Source organism: Oncorhynchus gorbuscha, unplaced genomic scaffold (assembly GCF_021184085.1).
Source record: "Oncorhynchus gorbuscha isolate QuinsamMale2020 ecotype Even-year unplaced genomic scaffold, OgorEven_v1.0 Un_scaffold_1030, whole genome shotgun sequence".
In the NCBI taxonomy this organism is placed as follows: domain Eukaryota; kingdom Metazoa; phylum Chordata; class Actinopteri; order Salmoniformes; family Salmonidae; genus Oncorhynchus; species Oncorhynchus gorbuscha.
Genome location: NW_025745939.1, coordinates 87,501 through 105,000, shown reverse-complemented (window position 1 = coordinate 105,000; position 17,500 = coordinate 87,501). Strand labels below are relative to the sequence as shown.

Here is a 17,500-nt window from a genome sequence, read left to right as displayed (position 1 = left end):
TGTGCACTAAAACCTCTCTCTCTGTAGTTATCTGTGTGGCTCTTGGTGTCCTGGGGACTGAGTTTGTAAACCCTGCCCTGTGCACTAAAACCTCTCTTTTATCTCTCTGTAGTTCTCTGTGTGGCTCTTGGTGTCCCGAGCGCTGAGTTTGGTAAACCCTGCCCTGTGCACTAAAACCTCTCTCTCTGTAGTTTTCTGTGTGGCTCTTGGTGTCCCGAGGACTGAGTTTGGTAAACCCTGCCCTGTGCACTAAAACCTCTCTCTCTGTAGTTTTCTGTGTGGCTCTTGGTGTCCCGAGGACTGAGTTTGGTAAACCCTGCCCTGTGCACTAAAACCTCTCTCTCTTTTATCTCTCTGTAGTTCTCTGTGTGGCTCTTGGTGTCCCGAGGACTGAGTCTGGTAAACCCTGCCCTGTGCACTAAAACCTCTCTCTCTGTAGTTATCTGTGTGGCTCTTGGTGTCCTGGGGACTGAGTTTGGTAAACCCTGCCCTGTGCACTAAAAACCTCTCTTTTATCTCTCTGTAGTTCTCTGTGTGGCTCTTGGTGTCCCGGGACTGAGTTTGGTAAACCCTGCCCTGTGCACTCAAACCTCTCTCTTTTATCTCTCTGTAGTTCTCTGTATGGCTCTTGGTGTCCCGAGGACTGAGTTTGGTAAACCCTGCCCTGTGCACTCAAACCTCTCTCTCTTTTATCTCTCTGTAGTTCTCTGTGTGGCTCTTGGTGTCCCGAGGACTGAGTTTGGTAAACCCTGCCCTGTGCACTAAAACCTCTCTCTCTTTTATCTCTCTGTAGTTCTCTGTGTGGCTCTTGGTGTCCCGAGGACTGAGTCTGGTAAACCCTGCCCTGTGCACTAAAACCTCTCTCTCTGTAGTTATCTGTGTGGCTCTTGGTGTCCTGGGGACTGAGTTTGGTAAACCCTGCCCTGTGCACTAAAACTCTTTTATCTCTCTGTAGTTCTCTGTGTGGCTCTTGGTGTCCCGAGGCTGAGTTTGGTAAACCCTGCCCTGTGCACTAAAACTCTCTCTGTAGTTTTCTGTGTGGCTCTTGGTGTCCCGAGGACTGAGTTTGGTAAACCCTGCCCTGTGCACTAAAACCTCTCTCTCTGTAGTTTTCTGTGTGGCTCTTGGTGTCCCGAGGACTGAGTTTGGTAAACCCTGCCCTGTGCACTAAAACTCTCTTTTATCTCTCTGTAGTTCTCTGTGTGGCTCTTGGTGTCCCGAGGACTGAGTCTGGTAAACCCTGCCCTGTGCACTAAAACCTCTCTCTCTGTAGTTATCTGTGTGGCTCTTGGTGTCCTGGGGACTGAGTTTGGTAAACCCTGCCCTGTGCACTAAAACCTCTCTCTCTTTTATCTCTCTGTAGTTCTCTGTGTGGCTCTTGGTGTCCCGGGACTGAGTTTGGTAAACCCTGCCCTGTGCACTCAAACTCTCTCTTTTATCTCTCTGTAGTTCTCTGTATGGCTCTTGGTGTCCCGAGGACTGAGTTTGGTAAACCCTGCCCTGTGCACTCAAACCTCTCTCTCTTTTATCTCTCTGTAGTTCTCTGTGTGGCTCTTGGTGTCCCGAGGACTGAGTTTGGTAAACCCTGCCCTGTGCACTAAAACCTCTCTCTCTTTTATCTCTCTGTAGTTCTCTGTGTGGCTCTTGGTGTCCCGAGCGCTGAGTTTGGTAAACCCTGCCCTGTGCACTAAAACCGCTCTCTCTGTAGTTTTCTGTGTGGCTCTTGGTGTCCCGAGGACTGAGTTTGGTAAACCCTGCCCTGTGCACTAAAACCTCTCTCTCTGTAGTTTTCTGTGTGGCTCTTGGTGTCCCGAGGACTGAGTTTGGTAAACCCTGCCCTGTGCACTAAAACCTCTCTCTCTGTAGTTTTCTGTGTGGCTCTTGGTGTCCCGAGGACTGAGTTTGGTAAACCCTGCCCTGTGCACTAAAACCTCTCTCTCTGTAGTTCTCTGTGTGGCTCTTGGTGTCCCGAGGACTGAGTCTGGTAAACCCTGCCCTGTGCACTAAAACCTCTCTCTCTGTAGTTATCTGTGTGGCTCTTGGTGTCCTGGGGACTGAGTTTGGTAAACCCTGCCCTGTGCACTAAAACCTCTCTCTCTTTTATCTCTCTGTAGTTCTCTGTGTGGCTCTTGGTGTCCCGAGGACTGAGTTTGGTAAACCCTGCCCTGTGCACTAAAACTCTCTCTCTGTAGTTTTCTGTGTGGCTCTTGGTGTCCCGAGGACTGAGTTTGGTAAACCCTGCCCTGTGCACTAAAACCTCTCTCTCTGTAGTTTTCTGTGTGGCTCTTGGTGTCCCGAGGACTGAGTTTGGTAAACCCTGCCCTGTGCACTAAAACCTCTCTCTCTTTTATCTCTCTGTAGTTCTCTGTGTGGCTCTTGGTGTCCCGAGGACTGAGTCTGGTAAACCCTGCCCTGTGCACTAAAACCTCTCTGTAGTTATCTGTGTGGCTCTTGGTGTCCTGGGGACTGAGTTTGGTAAACCCTGCCCTGTGCACTAAAACCTCTCTCTCTTTTATCTCTCTGTAGTTCTCTGTGTGGCTCTTGGTGTCCCGAGCGCTGAGTTTGGTAAACCCTGCCCTGTGCACTAAAACCTCTCTCTCTGTAGTTTTCTGTGTGGCTCTTGGTGTCCCGAGGACTGAGTTTGGTAAACCCTGCCCTGTGCACTAAAACCTCTCTCTCTGTAGTTTTCTGTGTGGCTCTTGGTGTCCCGAGGACTGAGTTTGGTAAACCCTGCCCTGTGCACTAAAACCTCTCTCTTTTATCTCTCTGTAGTTCTCTGTGTGGCTCTTGGTGTCCCGAGGACTGAGTCTGGTAAACCCTGCCCTGTGCACTAAAACCTCTCTCTCTGTAGTTATCTGTGTGGCTCTTGGTGTCCTGGGGACTGAGTTTGGTAAACCCTGCCCTGTGCACTAAAACCTCTCTCTCTTTTATCTCTCTGTAGTTCTCTGTGTGGCTCTTGGTGTCCCGGGACTGAGTTTGGTAAACCCTGCCCTGTGCACTCAAACCTCTCTTTTATCTCTGTAGTTCTCTGTATGGCTCTTGGTGTCCCGAGGACTGAGTTTGGTAAACCCTGCCCTGTGCACTCAAACCTCTCTCTCTTTTATCTCTCTGTAGTTCTCTGTGTGGCTCTTGGTGTCCCGAGGACTGAGTTTGGTAAACCCTGCCCTGTGCACTAAACCTCTCTCTCTTTTATCTCTCTGTAGTTCTCTGTGTGGCTCTTGGTGTCCCGAGGACTGAGTTTGGTAAACCCTGCCCTGTGCACTAAAACCTCTTTTATCTCTCTGTAGTTCTCTGTGTGGCTCTTGGTGTCCCGAGGACTGAGTTTGGTAAACCCTGCCCTGTGCACTAAAACCTCTCTCTGTAGTTTTCTGTGTGGCTCTTGGTGTCCCGAGGACTGAGTTTGGTAAACCCTGCCCTGTGCACTAAAACTCTCTGTAGTTTTCTGTGTGGCTCTTGGTGTCCCGAGGACTGAGTTTGGTAAACCCTGCCCTGTGCACTAAAACCTCTTTTATCTCTCTGTAGTTCTCTGTGTGGCTCTTGGTGTCCCGAGGACTGAGTTTGGTAAACCCTGCCCTGTGCACTAAAACCTCTCTCTGTAGTTATCTGTGTGGCTCTTGGTGTCCTGGGGACTGAGTTTGGTAAACCCTGCCCTGTGCACTAAAACCTCTTTTATCTCTCTGTAGTTCTCTGTGTGGCTCTTGGTGTCCCGAGCGACTGAGTTTGGTAAACCCTGCCCTGTGCACTAAAACCTCTCTCTCTGTAGTTTTCTGTGTGGCTCTTGGTGTCCCGAGGACTGAGTTTGGTAAACCCTGCCCTGTGCACTAAAACCTTTTTATCTCTCTGTAGTTTTCTGTGTGGCTCTTGGTGTCCCGAGGACTGAGTTTGGTAAACCCTGCCCTGTGCACTAAAACCTCTCTCTCTTTTATCTCTCTGTAGTTCTCTGTGTGGCTCTTGGTGTCCCGAGGACTGAGTCTGGTAAACCCTGCCCTGTGCACTAAAACCTCTCTCTCTGTAGTTATCTGTGTGGCTCTTGGTGTCCTGGGGACTGAGTTTGGTAAACCCTGCCCTGTGCACTAAAACCTCTCTCTCTTTTATCTCTCTGTAGTTCTCTGTGTGGCTCTTGGTGTCCCGGGGACTGAGTTTGGTAAACCCTGCCCTGTGCACTCAAACCTCTCTCTCTTTTATCTCTCTGTAGTTATCTGTGTGGCTCTTGGTGTCCTGGGGACTGAGTTTGGTAAACCCTGCCCTGTGCACTAAAACCTCTCTTTTATCTCTCTGTAGTTCTCTGTGTGGCTCTTGGTGTCCCGGGGACTGAGTTTGGTAAACCCTGCCCTGTGCACTCAAACCTCTCTCTCTTTTATCTCTCTGTAGTTCTCTAAAGTCCTCTGTGTGGCTCTTGGTGTCCCGAGGACTGAGTTTGGTAAACCCTGCCCTGTGCACTCAAACCTCTCTCTGTAGTTCTCTAAAGTTCTCTGTGTGGCTCTTGGTGTCCCGGGGACTGAGTTTGGTAAACCCTGCCCTGTGCACTAAAACCTCTCTCTCTGTAGTTCTCTGTGTGGCTCTTGGTGTCCCGAGGACTGAGTTTGGTAAACCCTGCCCTGTGCACTAAAACCTCTCTCTCTGTAGTTCTCTGTGTGGCTCTTGGTGTCCCGAGGACTGAGTTTGGTAAACCCTGCTCTGTGCACTAAAACCTCTCTCTCTGTAGTTCTCTGTGTGGCGCTTGGTGTCCTGGGGACTGAGTTTGGTAAACCCTGCCCTGTGCACTAAAACCTCTCTCTCTTTTATCTCTTCATAGTTCTCCAAAGTCCTCTGTGTGGCCCTTGGTGTCCCGGGGACTGAGTTTGGTAAACCCTGCCCTGTGCACTCAAACCTCTCTCTCTTTTATCTCTCCGTAGTTCTCTGTGTGGGTCTTGGTGTCCCGAGGACTGAGTTTGGTAAACCCTGCCCTGTGCACTAAAACCTCTCTCTCTTTTTGCTCTCTGTAGTTCTCTGTGTGGCTCCCAAAACATATTGTTTCCAATTCTTGGAATTGGATTTGTGAGTTGCCATGGAAACCAAATCAATGTTTCATAGTGTTGGATGAGAAGTGGCAAATACTATCATTGTTCCCTTTAGCTTGAATATATTTCACTTTTTTCTCCACTGTTTATAGGGGACTGTAGTTTGTAACTTACAGGCCACCGTATACCCCTAACCCTGCAGTGAGGTCAATCACTACCCATGATCCTTCACTGCTTTGTTTACTTCCCTGACTTTTCTGAGGAACTGGCTGTAAGCACCCTTTAACCTCAAAAGGACAAAACACATTACAGTTGAAGTCAGGAAGTTTACAAACACCTTTAGCCAAATACATTTAAACTCAGTTTTTCACAATTCCTGACAATCCTAGTAAAAATTCCGTCTCAGGTCAGTTAGGATCACCACTTTATTTTACATTTACATTTAAGTCATTTAGCAGACGCTCTTATCCAGAGCGACTTACAAATTGGATTTTAAATGTGAAATGTCAGAATAATAGTAGAAATAATTATTTATTTCAGCTTGTATTTCTTTCATCACATTCCCATTGGGTCAGAAGTTTACATACTCAAATAGTATTTGGTAGCATTGCTTTTAAATTGTTTAACTTGGGTCAAACATTTTGGGTAGCTTTCCACAAGCCTCCCACAATAAGTTTGGTGAATATTGGCCCATTCCTCCTGACAGAGCTGGTGTAACCTAAGTGTATGTAAACTAGTTTTAATGACTCCAACCTCAGTGTATGTAAACTAGTTTTAATGACTCCAACCTAAGTGTATGTAAACTAGTTTTAATGACTCCAACCTAAGTGTATGTAAACTAGTTCTAATGACTCCAACCTAAGTGTATGTAAACTAGTTCTAATGACTCCAACCTAAGTGTATGTAAACTAGTTCTAATGACTCCAACCTAAGTGTATGTAAACTAGTTCTAATGACTCCAACCTAAGTGGATGTAAACTAGTTCTAATGACTCCAACCTAAGTGTATGTAAACTAGTTGTAATGACTCCAACCTAAGTGTATGTAAACTAGTTCTAATGACTCCAACCTAAGTGTATGTAAACTAGTTCTAATGACTCCAACCTAAGTGTATGTAAACTAGTTCTAATGACTCCAACCTAAGTGTATGTAAACTAGTTCTAATGACTCCAACCTAAGTGGATGTAAACTAGTTCTAATGACTCCAACCTAAGTGGATGTAAACTAGTTCTAATGACTCCAACCTAAGTGTATGTAAACTAGTTCTAATGACTCCAACCTAAGTGTATGTAAACTAGTTCTAATGACTCCAACCTAAGTGTATGTAAACTAGTTCTAATGACTCCAACCTAAGTGTATGTAAACTAGTTCTAATGACTCCAACCTAAGTGTATGTAAACTAGTTCTAATGACTCCAACCTAAGTGTATGTAAACTAGTTCTAATGACTCCAACCTAAGTGTATGTAAACTAGTTCTAATGACTCCAACCTAAGTGTATGTAAACTAGTTCTAATGACTCCAACCTAAGTGTATGTAAACTAGTTCTAATGACTCCAACCTAAGTGTATGTAAACTAGTTCTAATGACTCCAACCTAAGTGTATGTAAACTAGTTCTAATGACTCCAACCTAAGTGTATGTAAACTAGTTCTAATGACTCCAACCTAAGTGTATGTAAACTAGTTCTAATGACTCCAACCTAAGTGGATGTAAACTAGTTCTAATGACTCCAACCTAAGTGTATGTAAACTAGTTCTAATGACTCCAACCTAAGTGTATGTAAACTAGTTCTAATGACTCCAACCTAAGTGTATGTAAACTAGTTCTAATGACTCCAACCTAAGTGGATGTAAACTAGTTCTAATGACTCCAACCTAAGTGGATGTAAACTAGTTCTAATGACTCCAACCTAAGTGGATGTAAACTAGTTCTAATGACTCCAACCTAAGTGGATGTAAACTAGTTCTAATGACTCCAACCTAAGTGTATGTAAACTAGTTCTAATGACTCCAACCTAAGTGGATGTAAACTAGTTCTAATGACTCCAACCTAAGTGGATGTAAACTAGTTCTAATGACTCCAACCTAAGTGGATGTAAACTAGTTCTAATGACTCCAACCTAAGTGGATGTCAACTAGTTCTAATGACTCCAACCTAAGTGGATGTAAACTAGTTCTAATGACTCCAACCTAAGTGGATGTAAACTAGTTCTAATGACTCCAACCTAAGTGGATGTAAACTAGTTCTAATGACTCCAACCTAAGTGGATGTAAACTAGTTCTAATGACTCCAACCTAAGTGATGTAAACTAGTTCTAATGACTCCAACCTAAGTGGATGTAAACTAGTTCTAATGACTCCAACCTAAGTGGATGTAAACTAGTTCTAATGACTCCAACCTAAGTGGATGTAAACTAGTTCTAATGACTCCAACCTAAGTGGATGTAAACTAGTTCTAATGACTCCAACCTAAGTGGATGTAAACTAGTTCTAATGACTCCAACCTAAGTGGATGTAAACTAGTTCTAATGACTCCAACCTAAGTGGATGTAAACTAGTTCTAATGACTCCAACCTCAGTGGATGTAAACTAGTTCTAATGACTCCAACCTCAGTGGATGTAAACTAGTTCTAATGACTCCAACCTAAGTGTATGTAAACTAGTTCTAATGACTCCAACCTAAGTGGATGTAAACTAGTTCTAATGACTCCAACCTAAGTGGATGTAAACTAGTTCTAATGACTCCAACCTAAGTGTATGTAAACTAGTTCTAATGACTCCAACCTAAGTGGATGTAAACTAGTTCTAATGACTCCAACCTAAGTGGATGTAAACTAGTTCTAATGACTCCAACCTAAGTGGATGTAAACTAGTTCTAATGACTCCAACCTAAGTGGATGTCAACTAGTTCTAATGACTCCAACCTAAGTGGATGTAAACTAGTTCTAATGACTCCAACCTAAGTGGATGTAAACTAGTTCTAATGACTCCAACCTAAGTGGATGTAAACTAGTTCTAATGACTCCAACCTAAGTGGATGTAAACTAGTTTTAATGACTCCAACCTAAGTGGATGTAAACTAGTTCTAATGACTCCAACCTAAGTGGATGTAAACTAGTTCTAATGACTCCAACCTAAGTGGATGTAAACTAGTTCTAATGACTCCAACCTAAGTGGATGTAAACTAGTTCTAATGACTCCAACCTAAGTGGATGTAAACTAGTTCTAATGACTCCAACCTAAGTGGATGTAAACTAGTTCTAATGACTCCAACCTAAGTGGATGTAAACTAGTTCTAATGACTCCAACCTAAGTGGATGTAAACTAGTTCTAATGACTCCAACCTAAGTGGATGTCAACTAGTTCTAATGACTCCAACCTAAGTGGATGTAAACTAGTTCTAATGACTCCAACCTAAGTGGATGTAAACTAGTTCTAATGACTCCAACCTAAGTGGATGTAAACTAGTTCTAATGACTCCAACCTAAGTGGATGTAAACTAGTTCTAATGACTCCAACCTAAGTGGATGTAAACTAGTTTTAATGACTCCAACCTAAGTGGATGTAAACTAGTTCTAATGACTCCAACCTAAGTGGATGTAAACTAGTTCTAATGACTCCAACCTAAGTGGATGTAAACTAGTTCTAATGACTCCAACCTAAGTGGATGTAAACTAGTTCTAATGACTCCAACCTAAGTGGATGTAAACTAGTTCTAATGACTCCAACCTAAGTGTATGTAAACTAGTTCTAATGACTCCAACCTAAGTGGATGTAAACTAGTTCTAATGACTCCAACCTAAGTGTATGTAAACTAGTTCTAATGACTCCAACCTAAGTGGATGTAAACTAGTTCTAATGACTCCAACCTAAGTGTATGTAAACTAGTTCTAATGACTCCAACCTAAGTGGATGTAAACTAGTTCTAATGACTCCAACCTCAGTGGATGTAAACTAGTTCTAATGACTCCAACCTCAGTGGATGTAAACTAGTTCTAATGACTCCAACCTAAGTGGATGTAAACTAGTTCTAATGACTCCAACCTAAGTGGATGTAAACTAGTTCTAATGACTCCAACCTAAGTGGATGTAAACTAGTTCTAATGACTCCAACCTCAGTGGATGTAAACTAGTTCTAATGACTCCAACCTCAGTGGATGTAAACTAGTTCTAATGACTCCAACCTAAGTGTATGTCAACTAGTTCTAATGACTCCAACCTAAGTGGATGTAAACTAGTTCTAATGACTCCAACCTAAGTGTATGTAAACTAGTTCTAATGACTCCAACCTAAGTGGATGTAAACTAGTTCTAATGACTCCAACCTAAGTGGATGTAAACTAGTTCTAATGACTCCAACCTGAAGTGGATGTAAACTAGTTCTAATGACTCCAACCTAAGTGGATGTCAACTAGTTCTAATGACTCCAACCAGTGGATGTAAACTAGTTCTAATGACTCCAACCTAAGTGGATGTAAACTAGTTCTAATGACTCCAACCTAAGTGGATGTAAACTAGTTCTAATGACTCCAACCTAAGTGGATGTCAACTAGTTCTAATGACTCCAACCTAAGTGGATGTAAACTAGTTCTAATGACTCCAACCTAAGTGGATGTAAACTAGTTCTAATGACTCCAACCTAAGTGGATGTAAACTAGTTCTAATGACTCCAACCTCAGTGTATGTAAACTAGTTCTAATGACTCCAACCTAAGTGGATGTAAACTAGTTCTAATGACTCCAACCTAAGTGGATGTCAACTAGTTCTAATGACTCCAACCTAAGTGGATGTAAACTAGTTCTAATGACTCCAACCTAAGTGGATGTAAACTAGTTCTAATGACTCCAACCTAAGTGGATGTAAACTAGTTCTAATGACTCCAACCTAAGTGGATGTCAACTAGTTCTAATGACTCCAACCTAAGTGGATGTAAACTAGTTCTAATGACTCCAACCTAAGTGGATGTAAACTAGTTCTAATGACTCCAACCTAAGTGGATGTAAACTAGTTCTAATGACTCCAACCTCAGTGTATGTAAACTAGTTCTAATGACTCCAACCTAAGTGGATGTAAACTAGTTCTAATGACTCCAACCTAAGTGGATGTAAACTAGTTCTAATGACTCCAACCTAAGTGGATGTCAACTAGTTCTAATGACTCCAACCTAAGTGGATGTAAACTAGTTCTAATGACTCCAACCTAAGTGGATGTAAACTAGTTCTAATGACTCCAACCTAAGTGGATGTAAACTAGTTCTAATGACTCCAACCTCAGTGTATGTAAACTAGTTCTAATGACTCCAACCTAAGTGGATGTAAACTAGTTCTAATGACTCCAACCTAAGTGGATGTAAACTAGTTCTAATGACTCCAACCTAAGTGGATGTAAACTAGTTCTAATGACTCCAACCTCAGTGGATGTAAACTAGTTCTAATGACTCCAACCTCAGTGGATGTAAACTAGTTCTAATGACTCCAACCTAAGTGTATGTCAACTAGTTCTAATGACTCCAACCTAAGTGGATGTAAACTAGTTCTAATGACTCCAACCTAAGTGGATGTAAACTAGTTCTAATGACTCCAACCTAAGTGGATGTAAACTAGTTCTAATGACTCCAACCTAAGTGGATGTAAACTAGTTCTAATGACTCCAACCTAAGTGGATGTAAACTAGTTCTAATGACTCCAACCTAAGTGGATGTAAACTAGTTCTAATGACTCCAACCTAAGTGGATGTAAACTAGTTCTAATGACTCCAACCTAAGTGGATGTAAACTAGTTCTAATGACTCCAACCTAAGTGGATGTAAACTAGTTCTAATGACTCCAACCTAAGTGGATGTAAACTAGTTCTAATGACTCCAACCTAAGTGGATGTAAACTAGTTCTAATGACTCCAACCTAAGTGGATGTAAACTAGTTCTAATGACTCCAACCTAAGTGGATGTAAACTAGTTCTAATGACTCCAACCTCAGTGGATGTAAACTAGTTCTAATGACTCCAACCTAAGTGGATGTAAACTAGTTTTAATGACTCCAACCTAAGTGGATGTAAACTAGTTTTAATGACTCCAACCTAAGTGGATGTAAACTAGTTCTAATGACTCCAACCTAAGTGGATGTAAACTAGTTCTAATGACTCCAACCTAAGTGGATGTAAACTAGTTCTAATGACTCCAACCTAAGTGGATGTAAACTAGTTCTAATGACTCCAACCTAAGTGGATGTAAACTAGTTCTAATGACTCCAACCTAAGTGGATGTAAACTAGTTTAATGACTCCAACCTAAGTGGATGTAAACTAGTTCTAATGACTCCAACCTAAGTGGATGTAAACTAGTTCTAATGACTCCAACCTAAGTGGATGTAAACTAGTTCTAATGACTCCAACCTCAGTGTATGTAAACTAGTTCTAATGACTCCAACCTAAGTGGATGTAAACTAGTTCTAATGACTCCAACCTAAGTGGATGTAAACTAGTTCTAATGACTCCAACCTAAGTGGATGTAAACTAGTTCTAATGACTCCAACCTAAGTGGATGTAAACTAGTTCTAATGACTCCAACCTAAGTGGATGTAAACTAGTTCTAATGACTCCAACCTAAGTGGATGTAAACTAGTTTTAATGACTCCAACCTAAGTGGATGTAAACTAGTTCTAATGACTCCAACCTAAGTGGATGTAAACTAGTTCTAATGACTCCAACCTAAGTGGATGTAAACTAGTTCTAATGACTCCAACCTAATGTGGATGTAAACTAGTTCTAATGACTCCAACCTAAGTGGATGTAAACTTTAATGACTCCAACCTAAGTGGATGTAAACTAGTTCTAATGACTCCAACCTAGTGGAGTGTATGTAAACTAGTTCTAATGACTCCAACCTAAGTGGATGTAAACTAGTTCTAATGACTCCAACCTAAGTGGATGTAAACTAGTTCTAATGACTCCAACCTAAGTGGATGTAAACTAGTTCTAATGACTCCAACCTAAGTGGATGTAAACTAGTTCTAATGACTCCAACCTAAGTGGATGTAAACTAGTTCTAATGACTCCAACCTAAGTGTATGTAAACTAGTTCTAATGACTCCAACCTAAGTGGATGTAAACTAGTTCTAATGACTCCAACCTAAGTGGATGTAAACTAGTTCTAATGACTCCAACCTAAGTGGATGTAAACTAGTTCTAATGACTCCAACCTAAGTGGATGTAAACTAGTTCTAATGACTCCAACCTAAGTGGATGTAAACTAGTTCTAATGACTCCAACCTAAGTGGATGTAAACTAGTTCTAATGACTCCAACCTAAGTGGATGTAAACTAGTTCTAATGACTCCAACCTAAGTGGATGTAAACTAGTTCTAATGACTCCAACCTAAGTGGATGTAAACTAGTTCTAATGACTCCAACCTAAGTGGATGTAAACTAGTTCTAATGACTCCAACCTAAGTGGATGTAAACTAGTTCTAATGACTCCAACCTAAGTGGATGTAAACTAGTTCTAATGACTCCAACCTAAGTGGATGTAAACCTAATGACTCCAAAGTGGATGTCAACTAGTTCTAATGACTCCAACCTAAGTGGATGTAAACTAGTTCTAATGACTCCAACCTAAGTGTAGTGGATGTAAACTAGTTCTAATGACTCCAACCTAAAAGTAATGATGTAAACTAGTTCTAATGACTCCAACCTAAGTGGATGTAAACTAGTTCTAATGACTCCAACCTAAGTGGATGTAAACTAGTTCTAATGACTCCAACCTAAGTGGATGTAAACTAGTTCTAATGACTCCAACCTAAGTGGATGTAAACTAGTTCTAATGACTCCAACCTAAGTGGATGTAAACTAGTTCTAATGACTCCAACCTAAGTGGATGTAAACTAGTTCTAATGACTCCAACCTAAGTGGATGTAAACTAGTTCTAATGACTCCAACCTAAGTGGATGTAAACTAGTTCTAATGACTCCAACCTAAGTGGATGTAAACTAGTTCTAATGACTCCAACCTAAGTGGATGTAAACTAGTTCTAATGACTCCAACCTAAGTGGATGTAAACTAGTTCTAATGACTCCAACCTAAGTGGATGTAAACTAGTTCTAATGACTCCAACCTAAGTGGATGTAAACTAGTTCTAATGACTCCAACCTAAGTGGATGTAAACTAGTTCTAATGACTCCAACCTAAGTGGATGTAAACTAGTTCTAATGACTCCAACCTAAGTGGATGTAAACTAGTTCTAATGACTCCAACCTAAGTGGATGTAAACTAGTTCTAATGACTCCAACCTAAGTGGATGTAAACTAGTTCTAATGACTCCAACCTAAGTGGATGTAAACTAGTTCTAATGACTCCAACCTAAGTGGATGTAAAAGTTCTAATGACTCCTCTGACTTAAACTGTATGTACGTCACAACAAACTTCCAACTGAACAAATCTTTTTGAAAATAAATGAGGTCATAACAAAATGAAGCAAATCCTGGGAAATATACATCAGTAAACCTGTAGACGTATTAATGGGTATGAACAAAAACCCAGACAATAAATCAAAATGGGGGCTGTATGAGGAGAGTTCAGGGAGGGAGGTGATGACGCAGGTGGAGAGACAGGTGACGTGTGGGACAGGGTGGAATGGAGGGAGTGAAGCAGACATTATGCACACACACATTCACACACACACATACACGGACAAAGAGGAAGAGGAGGAGGTAAAGGAGGAAGAGGAGGAGGTAAAGGAGGAAGAGGAGGAGGTAAAGGAGGAAGAGGAGGAGGTAAAGGAGGAAGAGGAGGAGGTAAAGGAGGAAGAGGAGGAGGTAAAGGAGGAAGAGGAGGAGGTAAAGGAAGAAGAGGAGGAGGTAAAGGAAGAAGAGGAGGAGGTAAAGGAGGAAGAGGTAAAGGAGGAAGAGGAGGAGGTAAAGGGGGAAGTATTTGTAACATGCACCTCTATTTTACGACCTTCTACGACCGTGCCGTGTAATTTGTCTCGCGCCCTGTCAGCGTCCGCACTATGCTCGAAAGTTACGAACCCAAAACCCTGCATGCAGGATGGAGAGGGAGAGAACAACATGCATGTTATTCATGTTATTATAATCATTACTCATATTATTACTGTCATTACTCCAGTCAGTACAGAAAACAGCCTGGGCTGTTGTTCAGTAGAATAACGCATGTTATTCATGTTATTATAATCATTACTCATATTATTACTGTCATTACTCCAGTCAGTACAGAAAACAGCCTGGGCTGTTGTTCAGTAGAATAAAAGGAGAAAAACATGTTGAAATGTAAAAAGATGAAGCACACTATTATAGGCCAGCTTCAGGCAGGAACCCCCTCTGCTTCAAAACGTTTTCCTTATCTTCTCCCCTCTAACACACATCTCTAACCTCTAGCTTCCTCTAAAACACATCTCAAACCTCCAGCTTCCTCTAAAACATCTCTAACCTCTAGCTTCCTCTAACACATCTATAACCTCTAGCTTCCTCTAAAACACATCTCTAACCTCTAGCTTCCTCTAACACATCTATAACCTCTAGCTTCCTCTAAAACACATCTATAACCTCTAGCTTCCTCTAAAACACATCTCTAACCTCTAGCTTCCTCTAACACACATCTCTAACCCCTAGCTTCCTCTAACACATCTCTTTAACCTGTAGCTTCCTCTAAAACACATCTCTAACCTCTAGCTTCCTCTAACACATCTCTTTAACCTGTAGCTTCCTCTAACACATCTCTAACCTCTAGCTTCCTCTAACACACATCTCTAACCTCTAGCTTCCTCTAACACATCTCTATCCTCTAGCTTCCTCTAACAACTACCATGCAGAAGAGAAACACAACGCGTCACCTACCTTAGAGCCCCGCTCGTTAAAAATGATTTCAACGTCTAAGATTTGACCAAATTGCTGGAAGGAAAGACAGAAAACAAAGCCAGAGTCAATGACATTCTTTAATGCAGGATTGTTCAGTGGTACAGCACATGGAGTAGCATTTAGCATGGAGTAGCATAGAGGAGCACTTATGGGAGATAACATCAGTAATTGTAGTGTAATACTCACGCCAAACATTTGCCTGAGGTCTGGGTCCCTGAATCTGAAGGGTATGTTGGAGACATGGAGACGCTTGGGCTGAGTCTTACTGTTACAACTGTCAGACGACTGGCTCTGCTGCTGACTGTCTGTCTGAGACACCTCCTCTGTCTGCTGGGGGAGGGAGGGAGGAGGGAGGGAGGGAGGGAGGGAGGGAGGGAGGGAGGGAGGGAGGGAGGGAGGGAGGGAGGGAGGGAGGGAGGGAGCGGAGGAGGGAGGGAGGGAGGGAGGGGGGAGGAGGAGGGAGGGAGGGAGGGGGGAGGGGGGGGGGAGGAGGGGGGAGGAGGGAAGGAGAGGGAGGGAGGGGAGGGAGGGAGGGAGGGAGGGTGGGAGGGAGGGAGGGAGGGAGGGAGGGAGGGGAGGAGGGAGGGAGGGAGGGAGGGAGGGAGGGGAGGAGGGAGGGAGGGAGGGGAGGAGGGGAGGAGGGGAGGAGGGGAGGGAGGGAGGGAGGGAGGGGGAGGAGGGAGGAGGGAGGGAGGGAGGGAGGGAGGGAGAAGAGGAGGGAAGGGAGGAGGGAGGGAGGGAGGGGGGGAGGGGGAGGGAGGGAGGGAGGGAGGGAGGGGGAGGAGGGGGAGGGAGGGAGGCAGGGGAGGGAGGGAGGGGAGGAGGTGAGGGAGGGGAGGAGGGGAGGGAGGGAGAGGGAAAATAAAGTCACAAGGAAGTTGAATACAAATGCAAAGTTGCCAATAGTTACAAACAAGAGAAGGATAAACAGATGCTTCAATGAGAAACCCCAGATGACTGCATTTAAATATAAATATCCCACAGTAGAGGCTACATAGGACAATATCATGCAATAATATCACTACCTGACTTGGGCAGGAGCACTTAGAAGATGAGGACCGACACCTCAGATTTACTACTGCTTCAGTTCCTGTTCCTCTTATAGAATATTATCTAATACAGTATTGTAGAGCTCCTGTTCCTGTTCCTCTTATAGAATATTATCTAATACAGTATTGTAGAGTTCCTGTTCCTCTTATAGAATATTATCTAAAACAGTATTGTAGAGCTCCTGTTCCTCTTATAGAATATTATCTAATACAGTATTGTAGAGCTCCTGTTCCTCTTATAAAATATTATCTAATACAGTATTGTAGAGCTCCTGCACCTCTTATATAATATTATCTAATACAGTATTGTAGAGCTCCTGCACCTCTTATATAATATTATCTAATACAGTATTGTAGAGCTCCTGTTCCTCTTATATAATATTATCTAATACAGTATTGTAGAGCTCCTGCACCTCTTATATAATATTATCTAATACAGTATTCTAGAGCTCCTGCACCTCTTATATAATATTATCTAATACAGTATTGTAGAGCTTATATAATATTATCCTGCACCTCTTATATAATATTATCTAATACAGTATTGTAGAGCTCTTATAGAATATTATCTACAGCACCTCTTATATAATATTATCTAATACAGTATTGTAGAGCTCCTGCACCTCTTATATAATATTATCTAATACAGTATTCTAGAGCTCCTGCACCTAAACAGCACCGACACCTATTTCAGCCCAAGTCAAGCACTGATTAATACTGGAAATAAATGTCATGTTTATTCAGTTGACTTCCATTTAGCTAATTGCAGGCTGTAATATCACGTGCACCGTGAAGAGGTAAACAAACCAGGGATGGAGAGCGTTATTATTGGGAAATTAAACCACCTCAATGTCTCTAGCCATTAGGTGATTAATATCTCTCTAGAAACTGATCCGACGTCAGAATTGTGGAACGATGATAATGTTAAGGTAAGACTTGAATGGAGAAAGCTGATCCGAGAGCAGCGCTGCCTTTCTGTCGACTGGGTCTGTTTATAAACCAGACGCAGTCCTCTACTGTCTATATTTCCTATAGACTCAGTCCTCTACTGTCTATATATCCTATAGAGACAGACCCAGTCCTATACTGTCTATATATCATATAGAGACATACCCAGTCCTCTACTGTCTATATATCCTATAGACCCAGTCCTCTACAGTCTATATATCCTATAGAGACAGACCCAGTCCTCTACTGTCTATATATCATATAGAGACAGACCCAGTCCTCTACTGTCTATATATCCTATAGAGACAGACTCAGTCCTCTACTGTCTATATATCCTATAGAGACAGACCCAGTCCTCTACTGTCTATATATCCTATAGAGACAGACCCAGTCCTCTACTGTCTATATATCCTATAGAGACAGACCCAGTCCTCTACTGTCTATATATCCTATAGAGACAGACCCAGTCCTATACTGTCTATATATCATATAGAGACAGACCCAGTCCTCTACTGTCTATATATCCTATAGAGACAGACCCAGTCCTATACTGTCTATATATCCTATAGAGACAGACCCAGTCCTATACTGTCTATATATCATATAGAGACAGACCCAGTCCTCTACTGTCTATATATCCTAT

General features: G+C 42.4%; 1 protein-coding gene across 2 annotated transcripts in view; it reads right to left on the bottom strand.

The window, feature by feature from the left end:
* Positions 1–17,500, bottom strand: part of LOC124021041 (RNA binding protein fox-1 homolog 1-like) — a gene marked incomplete at its 3' end in the record, with an annotated part of 56,726 nt that overhangs the window by 20,728 nt on the left and 18,498 nt on the right. The window contains 3 exon segments of one of the 2 annotated variants that reach the window (XM_046336353.1): positions 13,930–14,022; positions 14,840–14,893; positions 15,047–15,187. In XM_046336353.1, coding sequence (XP_046192309.1) covers positions 13,930–14,022; positions 14,840–14,893; positions 15,047–15,187 — 288 coding nt within the window. 2 annotated transcript variants of the gene reach the window in all.